Source organism: Mustela lutreola, chromosome 11, assembly GCF_030435805.1.
Source record: "Mustela lutreola isolate mMusLut2 chromosome 11, mMusLut2.pri, whole genome shotgun sequence".
Taxonomy (NCBI): domain Eukaryota; kingdom Metazoa; phylum Chordata; class Mammalia; order Carnivora; family Mustelidae; genus Mustela; species Mustela lutreola.
In genome coordinates this window covers 83,262,885-83,284,623 of record NC_081300.1, presented here as the reverse complement: position 1 = coordinate 83,284,623, position 21,739 = coordinate 83,262,885, and the positions used below count along the sequence as shown (strand labels likewise).

The following is a 21,739-nucleotide window of genomic DNA, read 5'->3' as shown; positions in this document are numbered from 1 at the left end:
TAGTTCAGAGGTAGACCAGGTTATCTAGTAAATTATACCTTCCTCGCAGACCTTGAAAGGAGTTCTATTTAATGAGTCATAGGATGTAGGTAGAAGCAGGTTTTCCAGCCGGAGGCTTCCTGCAACTTCTTTTCCTGAGTCCCCTTCTGGGGCGGCTCATTCCAGTATCACCCACCCTCTGCTCTGTCAGGGACAGCAAAGGGCTGACACATGGATGCCTGAGCTCTGGGGCAGCAGCAGCTCTGCCTCCTCCTCTGTCTCCTGAGAACACAGATCTTTCCTTCTGTTCCAGCGTCCCTCCCCTGCCCCGAGAGGGTAGTAATTCATGGTGTAATTCACCAAGAGGGTCACAGCCAGCTGTTCCAGCATGTTTCTTCTCCCTTAAGAATACAGTGGCATCCAGCATTTTAGGTTTTTTCACCCCCTACTATAGACTTGTAGTCTATACTCAAGTCTATACTCACTTGTAAAGGCCGGGCTGCTCTAAAGCTCTTTTCTTCAACAGTGCGCCTTTCCCCCCCGCCCCCGAATATCTGTATGTAATTGAAAATGACCAGGAATATCTGTATGTAATTGTAACTGTATGTATCTGTATGTAATTCTAACTGTATCAAAATATCTGTATGTAATTGAAAATGTTATCTCTTTTAAAATGAGATATCTAATGAATTTTTCATACTAGAGTATACTACTGAAAGTCTGCAAAATTATAAATGGTATGTTTAGATATGATCACCAAATCTTATGCTGCAAATAGCTAACATTTATGGGCCACATGATTGTTTTAAGACTTCTGCTCACATTAACTGACTACTCACCATATTCTCCAATCTCAGTTTTATAGGTGAGGAAGCTAAGGCCCAGAGAGGTTAAGCCATGTGCCCCCAGTCACACTGCAGGAAGTGGCAGGCCCAGGAGTTAAACCCAGGCTGCCTGACTCCAGAGCCCATGCTCTCTACTCCTTGTTCTTTACACTTCCTACTTGCCTCACCTACTGGACACATTTTTTTATTCTAGGTACAATATATGTTGAATTTGAACTTTCTCAAATTCTCCTCATTCCATTTATAACCCAGGCCCCGGGTTTGCCCAGGATTGGTTTCTGTTTTTCCCATGTGCCCGTCCCTCTCCCTGGTTGCAGAATGAGCTCTCTGTTGGTGGGCACTGTGCAGTGAACCTCCCTTGTCCTCTCCTCCCCTGCCCAGGTGCCTACCACTGAGACCCGCATATAAGGTGCACCCTGCTAAATGTACCACTGGCAGGACACTGGTAGGATTTATCACCTGAGGCTTAAGTGCAACAACTACAAGGCTAAAGGAAGATTTTGATGACCTCGTGCTGGGGCTATAGATAACCAGGCATTGAGGGAAATGGGGTGTCTGGTATGTCGGTGTGGTCTTTTGAGACTGGCCTCCTTACAGTCCTGCAGTGCCTCACTCCTGGTCAGTCAGGCAGAGTTACTTAGGGTGGGATCCTGCCCTTGGCTCCCCCTTGGAGATGCAGTTGTTCCCTTGTAAGCAGGAAGTGATGAGTTAAAGTTTTGGTGACATCCTCTTGTGGTTTGCTTTTCTTCTGTCTGGGTAATTGCTTAGTCCTGATCCACACTTCTTTCTAACATAGAGAAAGTAATTTAATTCTCTTTTTAAAGAATTCTCTTTTGTCCAAGTCAGCTCAGTGAGTTTAGCTTGGTTGTTCAGCTTCCTTTAGGCAGGTGGTTGACAGAGTCTCTGGTGTTTTGAGCATTTTAGCCATACTAGTTTTCTTGTCCCAAAAATGGTACCCTTGACAGTGAAAGTTTATAATTCAAATTCTGATAGTCTAAGTACTGGTAACATAACTTGCTTGTTGCAAGTATTAGCTAGAAGATAATCAATTTCCTCCTGTAAGTTCTACCTCCTTTTTTTTTTCTTGCATGACCTCTGGTGTTTTTAAAAATAACTTTATTGAATTATAATTCACATATTTTACCTTTCACTCATTTGAAGTATACAGTTCACTGGTTTTTATTTTTTATTATTTTGTAAAAGATTTTATTTATTTATTTGACAGCGAGAGAGGGAATACAAGCAGGGGGAGTAGGAGAGGGAGAAACAGGCTTTCTACCGAGCAGAGAGCCCGATGTGGGGCTCAATCCCAGGACCCTGGAATCATGACCTGAGCCAAAGACAAACGCTTAACGACCGAGCCACCCAGGTGCTCTTACAGATCACAGACTTGTGCAATCATCACCACTGTCTAATTCCAGAAATAAACCCCGTAGCCATTACCAGCCACATGCCTTCCCTCCCACTCCCACCCCCTGCCCCCTCCCATGTCCCCAGCAACTACTAATCTATTTAATCTTTGGGATTTGCTTGTTCTAGACGTTTCCCATAAATGGAATCCTACAACGTGCGGTCTTCCATGCCTGGCTTCTTTTACTTTGCACAGTGTGTTTATCCGTGTTGTAGAATGTATCCAGGGGTGCCTGGAATGTATCCAGGGGTGGCTCAGTGGGTTAAGCCTCTGCCTTCGGCTCGGGTCATGGTCTCAGGGTCTTAGGATTGAGCCCACATCGGGCTTTCTGCTCAGCGGGGGGCATGTTTCCCCGACTCTCTCTGCCTACCTCTCTGCTTACTTGTGATCTCTCTCTCAAAAAAAAAAAAAAAAAATGGAAGAAGAAGAATGCGTCCGTTCTTCATTTTTGTAGCCGAGTAATATTCTGTGGTAGGGACATGCCACATTTGGGTTGTTTCTATTTTTTGGCTATGTTGAGTGGTGCTACTGTGAACATTCATGTGTAGGTTTTTCGTGTGGACCTGTTTTTCATTTTGTGTGTATTCCTAGCAGTGTAATTGCTGGATCAGGTGGTAACTCTGTGCTGAACTTTTAGAGGAACTGCCAGACTTTTCCAAAGTGGCCTCACCATCTTACATTCCCACCAGTAATACATGAGGGTTACAGATTCTCCAGGTTCCTACCAACTCTTGTTACCATCTTCATCAAAGCTCTCTTCCTGGGTGTGAGGTGATCCCTTCCTTTTGTTTTGATCCTGCGGTTTGACCGGTAGGCCTGCGATGTTAACCATCTTGTCATGTGCTTAGCAACCATTTGCTCTTCTTTCTTTGGAAGAATGTCTGTTTAATGTCTTTCAAAGAAAAATGTCTTTGCCCTTTATTTAATTGGGTTGTCTTTTGTTGTTGAGTGTATGAGTTCTTTTTATGTTCCAAATGAAAGTCCCTTATCAGGAGATAATTTGCAAATATTTCCTTCCTTTCTGCTGGTTGTCTTTTTACTTTCATGATGGTGTCTTTTGAAGCCAAGAGTTTTAGATTTTGTGGTTTTTAAATTTTTTTTAAGAGTTTTTTCATCCATCTTGAGAGAGAAAGCACATGCACACACAAGCAAGGTGGAGGGGCAGAGGCAGAGTGAGAGGCAGGCTCCTGCTTAGCCCAGAGCCCAACTCAGGGCTCCATCCCAGGACGATGGGATCGTGGCCTAAGCCAAAGGTAGACCTTAACCCACTGAGCCACCCAGGCACTCCAGATTTTTGTGATTTTTCTTTTTCCTATGTAAGAAATCATTGTCAAACCAAAGGTCACAAAGATTTACTGCTGTGTTTTCTTCTAAGAGTTTTACAGTTTTAGTTTTAACTAGCATTTAGGTGTATAATCCGTTTTGAGTTAATTTTTATATATGGTGTGCAGTATAAGGATCATTCTCTTATTTTCATAACATTTGTCTTTTTTTCTTTTTATGGAGAACTGCATGCATATTGTATAAAACCTGGATGGAATAGGATAGTATAAGGAAGAAAAAATGTCTCTCATGATTCTGCAACCCAAACATCAACATTTTTTTTTTTTTAGATCTGTCTTTCTTGGGTTTTTTTCACTTGTATATACTTATGGGCTTATCTGTGTATGTACATATCTAAGTATTATTATCATAATGCATACTTAAAATAAATTGCTTAATTGAAGTGTTAATCGTTGGTGAGTTATCGCATAGTAAACCCGCCTGCATAAGTACCACTCCCCAGCATTGTGCCAGCATTCCAGAAGGTATTTTCCTTCCTCCCGGTTATTATCTCCTCCCTCACCTCCCCTGGACATAGTTCCTTATTCTGTTTTGTTTAAAGTTTATTACAGCATGGATATTCTCTCATGTCAGTAAAACTTGAAAACAGGTATCTGTCTCGTAGCTGTACCCTATGACTATACTGTCCCTGCTTCAGCCAGTCCCCCTGCCGGTGTCCTCATCATCAACCTTTAGTTTTCCCCAGAAGTCCTGTGAAGCAAAATTCCAGGGGAATTGGGGGCATTGGCAGAATGGTTCTTTGGCTCTGGGGTGACTCACAAACCCGTGTGAATAAGGTGATCTGTCTATGTCTAGCCCTGTGATTGCCGCACAATTTTCAGACAATCTGATTCGGCCATTCCTCATCCACGTCATGTCTGTACCTGCTCTTGTGACTCATCTCAGCACAGTGACCCCTGAGGTAAGTGACTCTGTGATGTCCCCCCCGAGTCTGGGTTTGCTTTTCTTCTTAGAAATTAGAGAATAAATGTTTTCTCTGTTAATTTCCACTTCTCCTGAGATTTCTTCTAAGCCAGTAGCCACTGTAGGCACACTCGTGTTAGCAGGCCAGAGAGCAAGGTTCCCATCTTTGTTGACTTTCTTCCTGGCCATGGAGAGCACGTCTGGCATCCAAGAGTTGATCTGCAAGCCATCGAGGTCATGCTCTAGTGGGAAATTCCTCCTGTCAGCTCTCACTCTAACCGTCTACAATTGTTTGCAGCGCCTCGCTGTTTTAGAATCTCATGACATGCTTCGTAAGTTCATCACATTTTTAAGAAACGAAGATCGATGCCGTGATGTATGTGAAAGCTTAGAAGGATGCCATACGCTTTGTCTAATGGGTGAGGATCCGTGGCTGGAATTTGACTGTTTTCTGGGTGTCGGGAAAAGTCCAAGTGTGTTTGTTTTTTACTGTTCTGGAGATCATGAGTTGTTTTTAGTAACACTTGGAAGTACTTAAAAGACATATACTCAGGTAGATAAAACAGACACATAAAATAGAAAATCAATGGAAAATATATCAGCCTGGCAACTTAGTTGAGTAACTATAAATGAATGTTGAGGGATGCCTGAGTGGCTCAGTTGGTTGAGCAGCTGCCTTCGGCTCAGGTCATGATCCCAGCGTCCTGGGATCGAGTCCCACATCGGGCTCCTTGCTCCGCAGGGAGCCTGCTTCTCCCTCTGACTCTGCCTTCCACTGTGTCTGCCTGTGCTCGCTCTCGCTCGCTCTCTCTCTGACAAATAAATAAATCTTTAAAAAAAAAAAAAAATAAAAAAAAAAAAATAAAATAAAATGAATGTTGAATTTCGGTGCTTGGCTTCCTGGCAGCCAAGGGAAAAATGAAAATGCGATGAATCACCTGGATAATTCTCCTCTCAAGAAAGGAGGACAGGCCCAGTTCGGGGGTGTTAGATCAGAATAGGGCCTGCATCATCTTTTTAACGTTTTCCTTGTGATTGAAGACAGGACAGGAGCAAATGGAGAGAAGCATTTGAAATCAACAGTGGTACGTAATTCTCATCACTTAGAAGCTATTTTACATAGAAAAAGCTTCTTGTGCAAAATTTTAAGAGAGTTTATGGTGAGAGTCCTCACACGAGGCAATTTAAATAACTTCCATGAGTGTTGAACAGTGATTTCCCAGAACATTCAGATGCCCTTCCAGAGGTCCTTTCTTACACTGACTTGATTTTTATATCTTAGTGTAATAGTGAAGTGTTACTTCACTAAAGATCATACCTCTGTGGTTCTGACATTACGTTACTTCCCGTCATCCTTACCTCAGGAGTGGGGAGCCTTATTCCAGTCTTAGAATTATGAAACAGATTGGAGAGGTGGGTTGAGGGGCACGCAGCTCCTCTGCAGCAGGGCCGAGATTTGAAACCAGGAACCTCTCCGCATGGAGTTTGTTTTTGCACATGGACATGGTTGCAAGAGCCCTGGGCAGAGAGCAGGGCTGTGAAGGTGATGCAGCAGGTCACCTGGCCCTGCCACACTCCGTTTTCTCCACTCTCTGTTTGTAGGAAACCTCCTGCACTTGGGCGCCCTCAGCCCTAGTGTGTTAGAGGAGGAGACAGACGGGTTCGTGAGTTTGCTCACCCAGATGCTGTGCTACTGTCAGAAGTACGTGTCCCAGAAGAAGTCCAACCTGACACACTGGCACCCCGTCCTTGGCTGGTTCTCGCAGTCAGTGGACTACGGGTGAGTCCTGGGGGCAAACTGCTGTCTTTCCTGTCCCCTGCCTGCTTCTCACCACCTCCCCCTTCCTTCCCTCCTTCCAGCTTGTCGTTGTGTTGTCTGTTACAAAAGTAATATATATTTATTGAATAAAATCTGGATAAAACTAAAAGAGAATAAAAACCACCCCATTGTTCCACTACCCTGAGACTACCCGTGTGAATATCCCTTCAGTTTCTTTTTTTTTACCTATAAATATCAGCAATTGTTTGGGGGTCATTTTATTTTGTATTTAATTCTTTAGTAAATTGTGAATCTCCTCTGTCAATACTATTTTTTCTTTTTCAATATCGCTTTTCTTGACCCCCTAGACTGTTGTATTTTGGAGATGCTAAAATAAGATACATGATTGAAAGGGGATAGAAGTCACCTCATCCTTTTCAAGAGGTGGAATATCAACTTAAAAATTTTTAATTACAGAACTCAAAAACATTAAAAATGCTAGGCAAGAAGAGAGCAATTAAGATGGCATCATGAGTTTCGACGTGAAACCTGTACCCTTCACTGAGATAAGGCGGGTCTTAGGAGTGAAGGTGGTTGTGGCTCCCAGCTGTTTTTCTGTTCAGATATCTCCCTGGGTTCCTGGAAGCTGCCCTGGAAGCAAAGAAAGGAGCAGGGAAGGAATTCCCCAGATTGCATCTCTTCCTCATGTCTGAGAGCCATCTAGTTGGAAAGACAAATGACCAGCTGGTGGCAGGCCCTCGTGTGACACCCCAGCCTGAAGAGGATGGAGCATGATGTGACTGGGACACAGGAGGGATAGTATGGGAGGCAGGAGGGGCAGAGGAGCACAGCACTGTGCAGTCTGGTCTGCTCTGGGGGGCTTTAGACAAGCCGCTTTACCCCACTCTCCAGTCCTGAAACACAGGGAAATATTCCCAGTCCCTTGGATAGTGTTGTTTCGAGGATCAAATGAGATAAGGCATGTCAAGGGCCTGCCTCTAGGCTTGGCCCATGCTCGTGGGTGGTGGCTCTTTCTCCTGTGATATTGGGAGCCCACAGGAGCCTTCATGGAATGTGGAGCCGGGAGGTAAAGTAAGCAGATTTCAGGCGTGAGTCTAATGCTGGGGGTACTGTGCGGAGTCGGGGGGAGAGTACTTGAAGGGAAGGAGACTCTTAGGAGGTTGGGGGGTCACAGAGACTTGCAGGTCAGGCCTGTAGTCTAGGTGTGAAGAAGAGGACAGGCAGTACAGCAAGCATCATTTAGCTTTTGTCGACCGGGTGGTGAATGGGGTGGGGTCAGGATGAAGAACAGAGCCAGGTGTCTGGGAGGACTGTGCTGTGGGGAGCCTGGGGCTCTGGGTTGAGTAGGAATGCTGTCGGCAGCACAGGAAGCTTGGGAAGGGTGGCAGAGAAGACCAAGAGAGCATTGCCTTATGCATCTAGGTCCTTGGTGGCATCTGTGGATCCCACTTTCTTTTTTTTATCCTCTCATTTGCCATGTTGACTGGCAGGCCGTAGCCCAGCCCTCAAGTGGAAGGCCCACTAGGAGCTGAGTGGGCTGTCGGTGGCCATCCATCAGGTGGAACTGACGTGCCTGGTCTCCTGCTCTCTCCTAGCCTTAACGAGTCCATGCCCTTGATCACCAAGCAGCTGCAGTTCCTGTGGGGTGTTCCTCTGATCCGGATCTTCTTCAGTGACATCTTGAGCAAGAAGCTGCTGGAGAACCAGGAGCCAGCCCATGTGCAGCCAGCATCCCCCCAGAATGTGCTTCCTGTGAAGAGTGAGTGGCTGGGCCGGGGGGGAGCCCATGGGTCTGCTTAGCTCAGGTGCAGCTCCTGCTTTCCCTGTGTGTCTGCTCCCCTCCACTTCTGTGACACTCGACCTTTTCCCACATGGGCTTTAAGATTGCTTCAGGAAAGTTCACATTTAGCAAAAGAGCAACAGAAAACCCTTAGGGCTAGAAAACAAGGACCAGGGAAACAAATAGGTGACCCAGATCACGATTATGTGTAGAGATTATGGATGTTCCTCAGGGCTGCAGTGGGGTCTATGAACTTCCATCTGGCTCAGAATTTCTCTTAGCTAGAATGAAAGGGGGTCTGTGGATCTTCTCTTACTCATTAACACAAAGAAAGAAGGCCCATTTCTTAAGGGAAGTGGACCTTTTCTGACTCCCTATTCATGAAAATCTCCCATGTGGGGGTCTGTATGCAGAGGACGCTGGGTCACTGACCGGGCCACCCCCACATTGCCCCTTTGCTTAGTCATAGGTTCTGTGGAAAGGTTTCTTGTTGCCCTCTCTGAGAAAAGTTCAGGAAATGCCACTAACACGGAATCCGGTGGAGTCACCTGCCTGTGGCAGATTTCCAGGTTCAGGGTGACTTTTCTTCCAGTGTGGCACAGAGCCCCATCGTGCAGCTGTCCCTGAGCAGGAGCTCAGTGTCCCTTCATCAGGATGGAAATGTAAACAGGAAGGTCTAAAACTGAAGTCGAGTACAACCCAAACCAAGTATCACTACTTGAGTTTGATACTGTTTCCCCCTTAAAGCCCAGAGCCGGGAATCCCCCAGGACCACCCCTACCCCGCTCTGTCTTTGCCCATCTTCCCCCTAATATCATCCTCCAGACTTTTACCCTGTGGTTCTGAGGTCAGGTGGCCTAGTGAAAGAATCCCGTGTGGGAGTCAAATAGGCCTGGCTTGATCTGAGATATTTTCTGGTGTTCTGAAGAGGTCTCTGGGTTGCACCTAAAAGCCTATTGTTAATGGTTTTTTCATTTATCCCAGAGCAAGGACTTGAGTCAGAGCAGCCGCCCCACTGTCCAGCCCTGCCTGTAAATCACTTTATTGAAATGCTCTTTGCAGAGTAAAACCAAGCAGATGGCTGAACGTCTGCTCACACATTCCTTCTCCTCTCCATGCCAGATCTCCTGAAGCGTGCGTTTCAGAAGTCTGCGTCCGTTCGGAATATTCTCAGGCCTGTTGGGGGTAAGCGTGTGGACTCTGCAGAGGTCCAGAAGGTCTGCAACATCTCTGTCCTCTACCAGACCTCGCTCACGACTCTGACCCAGATCCGCCTGCAGATACTCACAGGTGTGCAGTCCTGGGGCGTCTTCGTCCATCTCTGACATTTGGTGGATGATTGTTCTTAGAAAAAGCGGATTTTCTTCCGGCTTTCTTGGCTTGGAAGATCGGTTTTTGAAGGAGGGTATTTTGAGCTGTTCTTCTTAGAGGCTGATACACCTCCGTTAAATGGCTCATACTGACCTCCATCCCAGCGCTACCAGTTCATTCCTGTGACCTGGCTTGTATTTCCATGCATTTGCTTTTGGAAGGTAGCACTTTTTCTGAATGAAAAACTGGAAAAGACAAGAAAGAAGAAAACTGGAAAAGACAAGAAAGAAGAAAACTTAGACCATGTTTGATCCTGTAGGCCAAGGATAACCACCTGTTTTTGAGTGTACCCCATCCACATACACTTATGTTTAGATGAAAATGCGTAGTTTTACCCTTCCCTTTCTGTTCATCACTTTAGAAGCATGTTATCATTGTGAGCAGTTCTTCCAGAATTCCATTTTTGTTGACCTCATAGTTGACCATCACTTGGATGGGCCTGTTGTTTTCCTTCTTAGCTGAGCAAGGAAGAAGGTCGTTTGTGTCATGAACACAGAGTTTGGGCATTTGGGGCTTCCCACTGCCGTAAAGGACTTGTTCATATGAACAGTATGGCGAAGGACAGAAAGTCTGTAGGCCATAAAGCTGTCGACTACATAAAGAGTTAAAGCCACTACTTCTGTCTTTCACACGTACTTGTTCATCTTCAGACATTAATAGAGCACCTGTCTGTGCCAGGCCCTGAGAGTGAAGAGGTGACTAAGACAGCTAGGGTCCCTTTCCCAAGAGGATTCTAAGAGTGGGAAGGTGAGCTATAGGCAAGGGAATAGAGTATTTACCTTTTTTTACTTTTTTTAGAATTCTTTCTGCTCTGTGACCACAGAAGTAAGGAGACAGTGCGGACTTGGATTACAGGAGGCTTTCCCAGCCTCAGCACTGCCGACATCTTAGGCCTGTTACTTCTTTGCTGTGGAGGCCATCTTGTCCACTACAGGGTAGTGGCCCCTACTCCGAGATGCCAGTAGTGCTTCCCCCTCCCCAGCTGTGCCAGCCCTGCTGGTCTCCAAACACTGACAGGTGCCGCCTGGGGGCAGCATGGTCTCTGGTTGAATAGCACAGGCTTGGTGTGGTGAGGCTGGAAGCAGGAGCCTTGGCATATGTTTTAGAGGTTGTGTGTCTGCAGGTCTGACGGGTACATTGGAGTTGGAGGAGTAAAGGCTAAAGGCTTCAAAGATGAGGCCAGAGTGTTGGCCCAAGCAGCCTTCCTGGATGGTGGTACCATCTGCTAAGCTGGAGACAACCAGCTGGGGGTGGGGCTGGTGGGGAAACACGAGTTCTGTTCTGCTCTGAGAAGCGTGAGGTGCCACACAGGCATGTGAGTGTACTGTGGGTACAGACAAAGGAGTGTCATGTAAAGCCTTGGGCCCAGGGCAGGCTCCATCAGGAGAATTCAGAAAGAGATGAATAGGGTCCCGGACCAGGCCTGGCACCCCAGCACCCACTGTGAGGATTTGAGAAGCATATTAAAGTGACATGACTTTGAGTTTATGGCCTGTGCTCAGCATTTTAAGGTGACCACAAATTCAGGCGTCCCCTATTCCTTTGAGAGCACGCAGAAAGAAGTTTTCCTGGCTAACTTGAAAATCTGTCCTTTCAAGAAGGAGATGAACTAGTCTAAACTGTTTGTAGACTATTCGGTCTGTCCATCAACATGCAAAGCAGATTGTAGAAGATAATACACTTCTTTGCTCATGCTCCTCACATGCACTTGGTGGCCCAGAGTCACATGCTGCTTCCTGGCAGAGCTCTCCAGAGCCCTGCATCTTCGCTTCTGCTGGAGTTGCCCCCAGAAGCAGTGCTGGTTGGATCTGTGTCCGGGGCTGGCAATGAGTATTTTCATCCACGCCTCGAGGACCGTTCACATAATGTGAGAGTAGTTCTTCCTGATTGTCCCATGGGAGCATATTCGTGGTCTCCACGGTTTAACTACTCACTCTGTTTCTCTTAATCTATTTCTAAATTGTGAGGCTTCTGCATTCTTCTTTCTTTTTGGTTTCTGCATTTTGTAACCACATTCTGCGACCTTGAAAATGTGGGCTCAAACCGTTAGGAATAATAACTAAGTGGGTGTTCCGTTTCTTTGCCTCCTCTGTGGCTCCTTCCTGCCTCCCTAGTCTAAGCGTTTATACCAGCATTGACTGAGTCTGTCATTGTGCCCTTGCTGCAGGCAGATATATCTTCCCCAAGCAGTTCTTTTTCACGATTAAGTAATTCAAGAATGCTCTGTAAAATGAGAGGTATTCTAAGGACTCAAATATGAGGAGTAATTTGAGGCACACACCTGACTGCGTGTTCAGAGACATGTGGAAGTTTAGAGCCAGGCTCTCTGAATCAGTAGCTATATTAACAGACTTAAAATGTAACAGCGATGTAGCCTGTGTGTCTGAGGCCTTGAGGCCATCAGGAGGCAGACCTAAAATGTCTTCTGCTTCACCCAGGTTTAAGTATTCTTGTGACACTTCACAGGATCTCTGCTACCGTCTTTCCTTACTCTCCCATTTTTAGCAGAAATAGAATAATAGAAGTAGAGGAGAGGAAAGCTTTGCTAAATACAGATGAACCTAAAAGATGGTTTAAAGCAGGGTCTGCAAACTGTAGCCTGGATACCAACTGCGGCCCACCACTTAGTTTTTTGTAAATGAAGTTTTATTGGAATACAGTCTCATCCATTCATTTACATATCGTCTGTGGCTGCTTTTGTGCTACACTGGTAGCTTGCAGTAGTGTGACAGGGTGCTAGCCCAGGCCCACACAGGCTAAAAAATACTTAGTTTCCAGTCCTTTCCAGGAAAAATTTGCTGATCCCTGATTTTTTAAAAAAATATTTTATTTATTCATCTGACAGAGATCACAAGTAGGCACAGAGGCAGGCAGCAAGAGAGAAAGGGAAGCAGGGTCCCTGCCGAGCAGAGAGCCTGCAGTGGGGCTCGATCCCAGTACTCTGGGATCATGACCTGAGCTAAAGCAGAGGCTTTAACCCACTGAGCCACCCAGGCACCCCCTGATCCCTGATTTAAAATAAAAACACAGAGTCATACAGACATGGGTTCTCTTCTTAGCTTGGTTGGTTGGTTTGGGCTAATTACTTAACCTCTCCCTGCTTCAGTTTTTGTTTTTTTTTTTCTTCTTTTATAAAATGGAGGTAACATTGGGTTTCACAAGATAGAAAGGAGATAATGCATGCAGAGTACTTAGATCGACATTTGAAACCTAGAAAGCACCCATGAAATGTTAGCTATTACTGTGATCATTATTCTCGTGGTGATAATGATTTTCTTTTGTGCACATTTAATGTCCACTGAGAAGGATAAGTGTTTTGTTCCCCCAGTGGGTAGGAGAAACTGTGGACCAAGTAGAGCCCCCACCTGAAGCTTGGGTTTCTCTGTCCTTTTCCAGGTCTCACTTACCTTGATGACCTGCTCCCCAAACTGTGGGCGTTTATCTGTGAGCTGGGGCCCCACGGAGGGTTAAAGCTCTTCTTGGAATGCCTCAGCAATGACACTGAAGAGTCCAAGCAGCTCTTGGCCATGCTGATGCTGTTCTGTGACTGCTCCCGGCACCTCATCACGTAGGTTGACTGCTGTGGGGCTCCATTCCTTTCCTAGAATGTGGAGAAGCCAAATCACAGCATCAGTAAGGAAGCTGCTGCTGATGTGGTTATTGCCATCGTTCAGACCCCTGTGGCAGGGTCATTAGGAAAGTTAGAGCAGAAGACATTTACAGTACAAGGTGGGCCAGCACATAACGGGGTTCAGCAGTTCTTAGTTCCCATCCTTCTAGTGGATGACCCAGACCCCTTCTGGGTCTCTCAGGCTGGGTTCAAGTCACACCTCCACCATTTACTCATGGGTTAGGTAGTTCCCTGGAAGATTCCAGAGCCAGGGAGCTGGGAGGCAAATCCTGGGTCTGCCACTTCCTGAGACATCTTGGGCAAGCGGCCTCGCCTCTGTGAGCCTCCATTTTCTCATCCATAGATGGGAACAACAGTAGCCTATACCACTTAGCCGTGTGGTAAGGATTGAAAGAGGTAACAACACAAAGTGCTAGGCAGAATCCCCGACACACAGGAAGGGCTGTGATGCTTATTATTCTCAAGCTGACCCTGGGCAAGTTGCTTAACTTCCCTGAGCTTCAGTTTCCTTTCGTAAAATGGGAATAATATTAGCAACCTGATAGGGAATAAATGAGAAAAAGAACGTCAAGTACTCAGGTACAGTGCTTGGGACAGAGCGGGGAAATAGCAAATGTGAGTCCCATTAAGTTCCTTTGTTTTTTTGTTTTGTTTTGTTTTTAAGATTTTATTTATTTATTTGACAGAAATCACAAGTAGACGGAGAGGCAGGCAGAGAGAGAGAGAGGGAAGCAGGCTCCCTGCCAAGCAGAGAGCCCAATGCGGGGCTCGATCCCAGGACCCTGAGATCATAACCTGAGCCAAAGGCTGTGGCTTAACCCACTGAGCCACCCAGGCGCCCAGTTCCTATGTTTTTTAAGCTTGTGTGTCTACTTGTGTGTTTAGTACTTTTTTAATACCACGTTTTCCCAGAGGTTGGTAAAGAATTAAAAGAGAGAAGGGGCCCCAGACAGTTTTGTCCAGGGTAGAAGACATTGGTCGTTAGGAGATCAGGAATTGGAGGTGGCAGACTGGCTAAGAGTCATGGAGGGAGGGGCTTGGTGAGCTGTTGGAGGCGGGCTCAGGGCTCTGTGACTGCAGCTGAAGACAGCCTGAATGACTGGGTCCAGCATGATCTGAGAGTGAGTCATGTTCTAAAGCAAATGAAGCAGTCTTGGGAAATTTTCACATAGAGCTGTATCTTAAATGGCTCATTTCCTCACATGTTCTATTAAGCATTCATTCATTCTTTCATAAATATTTTTGTTTATGTGGCTGTTGTGGATGCAGAGGAAGGTTCCACAGCTCTCCCCTCAGTAGACCCAGACTCTCAATCAAGAGTCCTCAAATAGGCATGAGTTCAGGCAGGAATTAAGGGTGTCACAGTTGGATCCTTATAAATAAGAAAGATACCAAGGAGAGCTTCTGTTTTTCTGTCTCAATTATAGTTTTTAAAATTTTTACTACGGACAATGCAAATAAATAAAAAGTGGAGGAAATAGTAGAAGGAATCCCCACCTACCCATCCGCAGTGGTCAGCACTCAGTCACCTCTGCTTCCCTGCCACCCCCACAGGCTCTCCCCTCCACTTTATCCTGAAGCAGATCCTACACATCCTGTCATGTTAGCTCTAAATTTTATCTGAAAGATAAAGTTTATTTCTTGAGCTAATTTTTTTCTCGTAAGAGGTAGAGATTTCCTATTTTCCCCCTCTTTCCTCCGTGGGAAGCTGACTAATTTTCCATCTGATTTAGGATTCTTGACGACATTGAAGTTTATGAAGAACAGATTTCATTCAAACTGGAAGAGCTGGTCACCATCTCCTCTTTCCTGAACTCCTTTGTCTTTAAGATGATCTGGGATGGAATCGTAGGTGAGGTGAAGAAGCCGGCAGTCATTTCAGTGGTGCTACACTCGCACTCGCAGGGACGCTGCAGTCTGTACCACCAACTGATTCTCAGTTTTATTGCCCATCACAGCAAATTGGAAAGGCTTATTTATTCACGTAATTGGAAGTTTTACTTCTTCACTCTATGTGAAGGTCATCTTAGATCTCTCCTCAGCATGTATGTGTATGTGTGGAGGATTACTGATGCCAAGATTTCGCCCTGCCTCTCCTTTTGCTCCTTCGAATTAGTTTCCATGATGTGTCAGGGCACACCTCAAACCAGAGCTTCCCTCCAGAAGTGCTGGCAAGTTGTTCAGTACAAAGCTTCTTAGGTTAAAAGGGTCTTTGGATCACCGGCTAGTGGGAGGCAGCATGAGTGATTGTGTCTGAGATACCCAGGTCCTGCAGACTCCTAGAACATACCCAGGGCACCTTTTAGTTTGTTGCTGCTGCGTGAAATCCAGAGTGAGGGAGATGAGGACCTTGGTGGGGCCTGGTGACGGGCAGAGATGAGAAGCTGTCCTCCTGGCGCCCCCCCCCCCCACCAGCTCTGACCAGCTCTGGGTGTGCGGCTCCCCCATTCGTTTACCCCACAGAGAACGCCAAGGGGGAGACCTTGGAGCTGTTCCAGTCCGTGCACGGGTGGCTGATGGTGCTTTATGAGCGGGACTGCCGGCGTCGCTTCGCCCCTGAGGACCACTGGCTGCGCAAGTGAGGAGCAGGGCACAGAAGGGGGGGTTCACAAAAGCCAGAGTCCCCTCTGTCACACTCCGCATTCATGCTCCGAGGCTGGGGAGTGTTCATCCCTCCTGCATGCCCTGTCCTCCTGGGGGACAGACGCCCAGCAGTCACATCTGTGAGGACATGTGGATGCTGAGGGTGATGAGAGCGTATTCATGGTGACAGAGCTGGGTCCCATTTCGCAAATGGGGAGCAAGTTCTGGCTGAGCTGAGCAGCAGGTTGCGATAGTTCAGCGGTGATTTATCAGCAGAATGAGCCGGACAAAACAGCTAGCTTTCTCAGGGATGGGGTGGGGAAATGCTCTTGCACAACTAAACGTAAGATGACTGCAATTTTTTATCAATGATATGTCCACTCTGAGGTTGTGGCACTAGAGTGGGGTCTGGCAGATGCTTCCAGTAAAGAGCCAGACAGTAAACATTTCAGGCTTAGCAGACCAGATGGTCTTTTGCAAGTGCTCTGCTGTGCTGTTGTAGCATGAAAGCAGCCAGAGACCGTACATAGTGGTCATGTTCCATGGAAGTGGATTTACAGAAATAGCAGCAGGCTATGGTTGGCCACTCCTGCACTAGAGAATGGTTTCCGTGTTGTAATAACCCCAAACCCATGCCTTTCCTCTGAAGGGATCTCAAACCTAGCGTGCTCTTCCAAGAACTGGACAAGGACCGGAAACGGGCCCAGCTGATCCTGCAGTATATTCCGCATGTCATTCCCCACAAAAACGTGAGTTGCTTTCAGAGCTGGGCTTCTGAGCATCTTTCTGTCCCACCACATGGCACCTGACCTGCCCTTGCTATAGCAGTTGGAGAGAAAGACATGAGCTCACTCACTTAGCAGATGCAAATGGGGATTGATCTCCTGCTACATCAGGTTGTTAAGCCAAGTACAGAGACTGAAGACTGTGGGAACTAGCAGTTCATGCAGGTGGGGTGTGTGTTGCAGGGATGGATGCTGCGGGGCCCAGTCAAGGGGACCTGCCCCAGCTGGGAATGGGGGAAGGGAGTCAGGAGAAGCTTCCAGAGGCAGAAGCAGGCAGTAGTTAAAGGCCTGGGTGATCGAGCATTGGTGCTTCTGGAGGGCTCGCCATGTGGTCTGGCTGCGGAGAACACCAAGGGGTACCAGGAAGCTGAGGAGGTTTATAGGAGTTGATACTGGAAGGTCTTTGCGAACCAAGGGTGGGAGTGTGGATTTTGGTTGGACTCATTGGAGTGTTTTCAGCTTTAGGGGCCCCTGGTCAGACCAGGGAGAGAGTTTTAGAGAGCTTTAGAGAGTTCCTTCTGGCCGTAGGATAGAGGACTGGCCAGGGGCAGAGGAAAGACCATAGAATCATGAGAATGAAGACATTCAAAGGAGAGAGGAGATGGATTTCAGATGGTGGGCATGTTTCTGGCCTGGGCTCGGGGGCACTTGTTGGCATCATTTCCTGGGGTAGGAGAACAGGCAAGAGCAGGTCTGGGCAGTGCCGGTGAGGTCAGCTTTGAGTAGGCAACAGGCAAGGCGTCCGCAGCTCCTCGAGGTCATTGTGCAACGGAGCTGGAGAGACACTCCGCATGTGGACAGCGCCCACATCTGGCCGCATCCATGGCCGTGGACAGGATGGTCAGGGAGCCAGAGGGAGCGAGATGACCAGGGACCTGTCCTTGAGAGTGCCAGCACAAGGAGAGGACTAACAAGAGGAAGGACACCAGCAACGTGGTGTCCCAGGCTCAAGGAACGTGAGACGCTCAGGAAGGATGGGGTCCTGTGGTGAGAGTGTCGGGAAGCAAGGGTAGGCACCACCCCGTCTCTGGTCCGTAGTGACGCTCCAGAAATGTCTGCTGGACGCTGCATACGGGGTTCACTGAGAGGAGGCTCCTGCAGGTCTTCCTGTGTCTTTCTTTCCTTTCCTTCTTTTTTGACAGGACATTTCTAGAAAACAGCACAGGTCACATTTTTGTAAATGTGAACATTTATTCACCTTATTTTTCAGAGCTACTTACTCCTCATTGCTCTCTGATATTGTTTTGACCTTGACGTTAATACTCGCAATTGCTGCTGTTCTCCCTCGAGGAGCGATACACAGACAGATGTGGCTATTTAAATTGTTATTGCACTTGACAGCAGAACCTCTCAGAAATGAAGGGATTGCGTGGAGATAACTTAGTGAAACGTGTCTCCCACCCCCCCTGCATCCCCCACCCCCACCGAGGGAGGCCCTGACAGTAGCCCTGACTTTGCCTCAGATGGACGCCCTGCAGCCTGGCAGAGCCAGCCGTGCTGTTGCTTTACTCTGCCCAGTGATGGAACGTTCTTCCTCACCTGAAGCTGAGTGATTTCTCTGTACCATCTACCCTTTGGTTCTTGAACAGCCACTGACAGTGGAATCTAAATCTTCTGAGATGCACAGATGACTCGTTTGCCCTCTGTGTCTTCTGTGTTCTGACGATTCTGAGGAATCGCCCCCTTCTGCAATCACTCTGCAAGTGACTTCAAGGCCTTCATCTCCAGGCCCTTGTCCACTGTGGTGCAGTCCGGCTGCAGACACAACACCTCGCGCTGGGCCTCCGTGCCTGCAGAGTCAGCCCTGGACCATGGCATTCCCTTATCATGCAGCCTAGGAATCCGCTCCGTGTCTCTGCAGTTCACAGATGGCATCCCTGCGTGCCCCTGGGTTGTCACAGGGCAGTTTACATTTTTGAGAGGAGCACAGTGAAATCTGTTGGCCACTCTGTGAAGTACCAGCTTGAGCTCACATTGTCAGCCTTTCACTTGAGGATGTCCTATTTGCTAAGCTGGGTTTTAAAAAGGTTAACTAAATTTGTTAATTTCAGTGTACCTGTATTTTTAAGAAGCAGCTACTAAACCCTTAGCATACACTTACTTTTTTTAAAAAGGTTTTATTTATTCATTTGAGAGAGAGAAAAAGCACAAGCAGAGGGAAGAGGGGCAGAGAGAGAGGGACAAGTCATGCTACCTACTGAGCAGGGAACTAGAGATGGGACTCGATCCCAGGGCCCTGAGATCATGATCTGAGCTGAAGGCGGACGTTTAACCAACTGAGCCACCCAGGCGCCCCGTGCACACAAACACATTCAGTGATTTAGGACCCTAGCCACCTTATAAATGGCTCTGTATTTCTTTAGACCTAGGAATGCCGTGCAAGTCCTTACTGAGCCCTTGGGGTTGCTGAAAGCAAGAAGCCTGGGGACCTCTGAGATTAGTTGGCATGACTTGGGGGCTATAATCTAATCCTTGCTGTGCTTTTGCTTTGGGGAGTTTTGCTGAAGATTGCCATCAGGGTTTTTGCTTAGTTCATGAACTCTTTCTTTCCCATCTCTTGGGACTGGACCTTTCCTGGCCCCTGGCCCCTGTCCTGATCCCATGATGGCCTGGACAGGTCCAGAAGGGCATCTGTGGCTCAGTATATCACAGGGTGTCCTCTTCTGATGAGGCGTATACTGCCCTTACGCTGACACGTCTTGCTGGAATGCACAGGGCAATAGGGTCTCCCCAGTCACTATGGCATTTGCTCTAAATGCCAAACCCTCCCTGTTCTTGATCTCACTCGAGTGGGTGGCTCACAACGCTGTTCTTGCTTCCCTTAACGTTTTTGAAGGCCTCAACTCTGCCTGGTTCACATACACAGCACTTCATTCTCTGTGCCATCTTACGTAGCTTCTACTTATCTGTGTGATTCATCTCCCCATTGGGACTTGAGTCCTTCCTCTACTGTTTGTGCCTAAAAGGCCTAATGCCCTGTGGGGTGGGAAGGGCATTAGGTAGCCCATCACACCCTGTGGTGTGATGAGCTATGTGTGGGTCCTGGGTTTGAATCTGGCTCCTTTGTCCACCAGCTCTGGGACCTTGGGTGAGTGAGTCCGTTTCTTCATCTGCACAGTGGGTCCTTTCCCAGACGTCTCCTGTGGTTGCTGAGGCCTCAGCCCCTTGAGCCCTGCTTACAGTTGCCCGCAACTGTTTTCCACACCCCATGGAAATCAGGACCTTGTCCGGGGATTCCTGGGCGACAGGCAGTCCCTCAGCCACCTCTGCACTTCTGTTTCCGTATATGAGGTCTCTGCCCCTTACTGGGTTGACCCAGATGGGAAGCTCGTCTTCTGCCTCATGTGCAGGTGATCGTTCTATAGATTTGGGGGCAGAGGAAGCGGTTGTGCCCCACAGCTCACAAGTGAAAGACCTGTTTTGGAAGTCAGCAGTCCTCCGGCACAGATGGGACAGGCGACAGTGGCCTTCACCCCATCATAGCTGCCCTCACTGTCACTCAGGCTATTCTTCCCCTCCATGTTGTCCTGGAAACCCTGGATCTTCTGGTACTACTCTGAGCACTTCAGTCCTTGTTTCAGGACTCGCTGACCAGCCGCATCACACTGCTCTGCTGAGAAGTAGTTCCTCTGCTAAATAACCTTCCTCCTCCCTGGGAGGCCATTCCTGCTACAGCTATATTTATTTCATGGCCAGTTAAATGATCAAATGGGAACGCACTAGCCTCCCCTGTATACAGTTAATCCTTATTACCATTGTTACTGTTCTGACTGTCCTGTTTGTATTTAACAAAGCTTTTGACTTTGGAGGGGATTCTCATTTAAAAAAATAACAACAGAGCAGTCTTTGGATTTATTTCTTCATTCAGCTGACATCATCTGAGTGCTTTTACAGCACTCATTCTCATATTTGGGATGGGGCAGAGGATCGTACTCTCCTACAAGGGGCTTTTCAGGGTCTTGACCATGGCGGGAGAGAGGGTTCTTCTCTAACAGTGACTGAGAAATGTTACTGGGTAGGGGTGGGGGGTGGGTGGGCTTTTGGTGTGCTTGAGGTCAAAGACCTTTATTCTGTGGGATCATTTCTTTTTTAAACTTCTGACAGTGAAAAGAATTATCTTTGAAATGTTTCTGTTTTGCAACCCATGACGTTGATGTCCTTTAAAGCAAACACAGCTCTGTAAAGCACCCTGGGTGACCTGTCCTGCTGCCAGGTTTTTGTAGTGGTTTATCAACTGAATGAGAACGATGTTCTCTCAGACCATTGTTACATAGACTCTGGCTGCAGCCAGACTGTTCATTCTGTGACCTTTCTTCCTTGGCATGTATTTAGCTATAATTTCTAATTCCCCAGATTTGGGGGGAACGTCTACTATTCTCCCAAGACACTCCTAACCTGCAGCACTTGTCAGAGAGTCTCATTCTGCTTGCCTCTTACATGACTGGTTTCACTAATCTTGTACAGCATGTCTTCGGGAATCATCAGTTGTTGACCCAGTTTCTGGTCTCACCTTTGCTCATTTCAGAGAGTTCTCCTGTTTCGAAACATGGTCACCAAGGAGAAGGAGAAGCTAGGGCTCGTGGAGACCAGCTCAGCCTCTCCCCACGTCACTCACATCACTATCCGACGGTCCCGGATGCTGGAGGTGAGAAGCCCATCCAGAGAGGTGGACTTTTCAGTGCATGATCTGTTGCCTCCAACCATTCTTGTCACTCCTTGATCTGATAGCACTGAAGTCAAGGCTTGGGGTTGGAATGGGGCCATTGGTCCTGTCATGTGCTCCAGAGAGCTGCCTGATTAAACGTGACCTCAGTGCTGGGGACCCACAGTATGGTATTTCCCTGCCTTTTCCCCATGAGGGCCCCAGGGCTGGAACATCAGACACTGTGCTCTTTGCATTGAGGACAGGAAGTGCTGCATGTGGGCATTCTCATGTCTGTGCAAACTCCCTTGTCCCTGGGAGACATCTTGCCCAGACTCCCAACCGTGAATAGGGGGCTGGAGTGTAGGTATCGAGTTTACTGAGTCATGGTGCGTGGGGGGGGGGGGTGCGTTTACTGCACAGCCAGGAGTTCTTCGTAGATGGGAACTTCAGAGAAACAGGGAAGTGGCCTGCCTCAGCCAAACCCAGTGTCCAGTGTGACCCGCCTGTGACAGGTCCCTGTCTTCAGAACGCTTTACCTCTGTATGTCAGAAAGTCCTAATAACCGAATGAATTTGTCAACACGACACTGGCTACCATCTCCTGGAATGTCATTACAGTAAATGTGTGTGCCTGTGAGGTTACCATGAGCCATTTCCCACCCCACCCCCCAGGGTTGTGCAGT

At 47.5% G+C, this 21,739-nt stretch overlaps 1 protein-coding gene across 5 annotated transcripts in view; it reads left to right on the top strand.

The window, feature by feature from the left end:
- The window catches only part of UBE3B (ubiquitin protein ligase E3B), a 53,618-nt gene that overhangs the window by 13,905 nt on the left and 17,974 nt on the right, over positions 1-21,739 (top strand). For all 5 annotated transcript variants that reach the window (XM_059139911.1, XM_059139912.1, XM_059139908.1 and 2 more), the window contains 10 exons: positions 4,375-4,480; positions 4,781-4,901; positions 6,085-6,262; positions 7,858-8,021; positions 9,165-9,332; positions 12,810-12,981; positions 14,778-14,896; positions 15,508-15,622; positions 16,277-16,376; positions 20,938-21,057. In XM_059139911.1, coding sequence (XP_058995894.1) covers positions 4,375-4,480; positions 4,781-4,901; positions 6,085-6,262; positions 7,858-8,021; positions 9,165-9,332; positions 12,810-12,981; positions 14,778-14,896; positions 15,508-15,622; positions 16,277-16,376; positions 20,938-21,057 — 1,363 coding nt within the window. The remainder of the gene's footprint in view (positions 1-4,374; positions 4,481-4,780; positions 4,902-6,084; positions 6,263-7,857; positions 8,022-9,164; positions 9,333-12,809; positions 12,982-14,777; positions 14,897-15,507; positions 15,623-16,276; positions 16,377-20,937; positions 21,058-21,739) is intronic.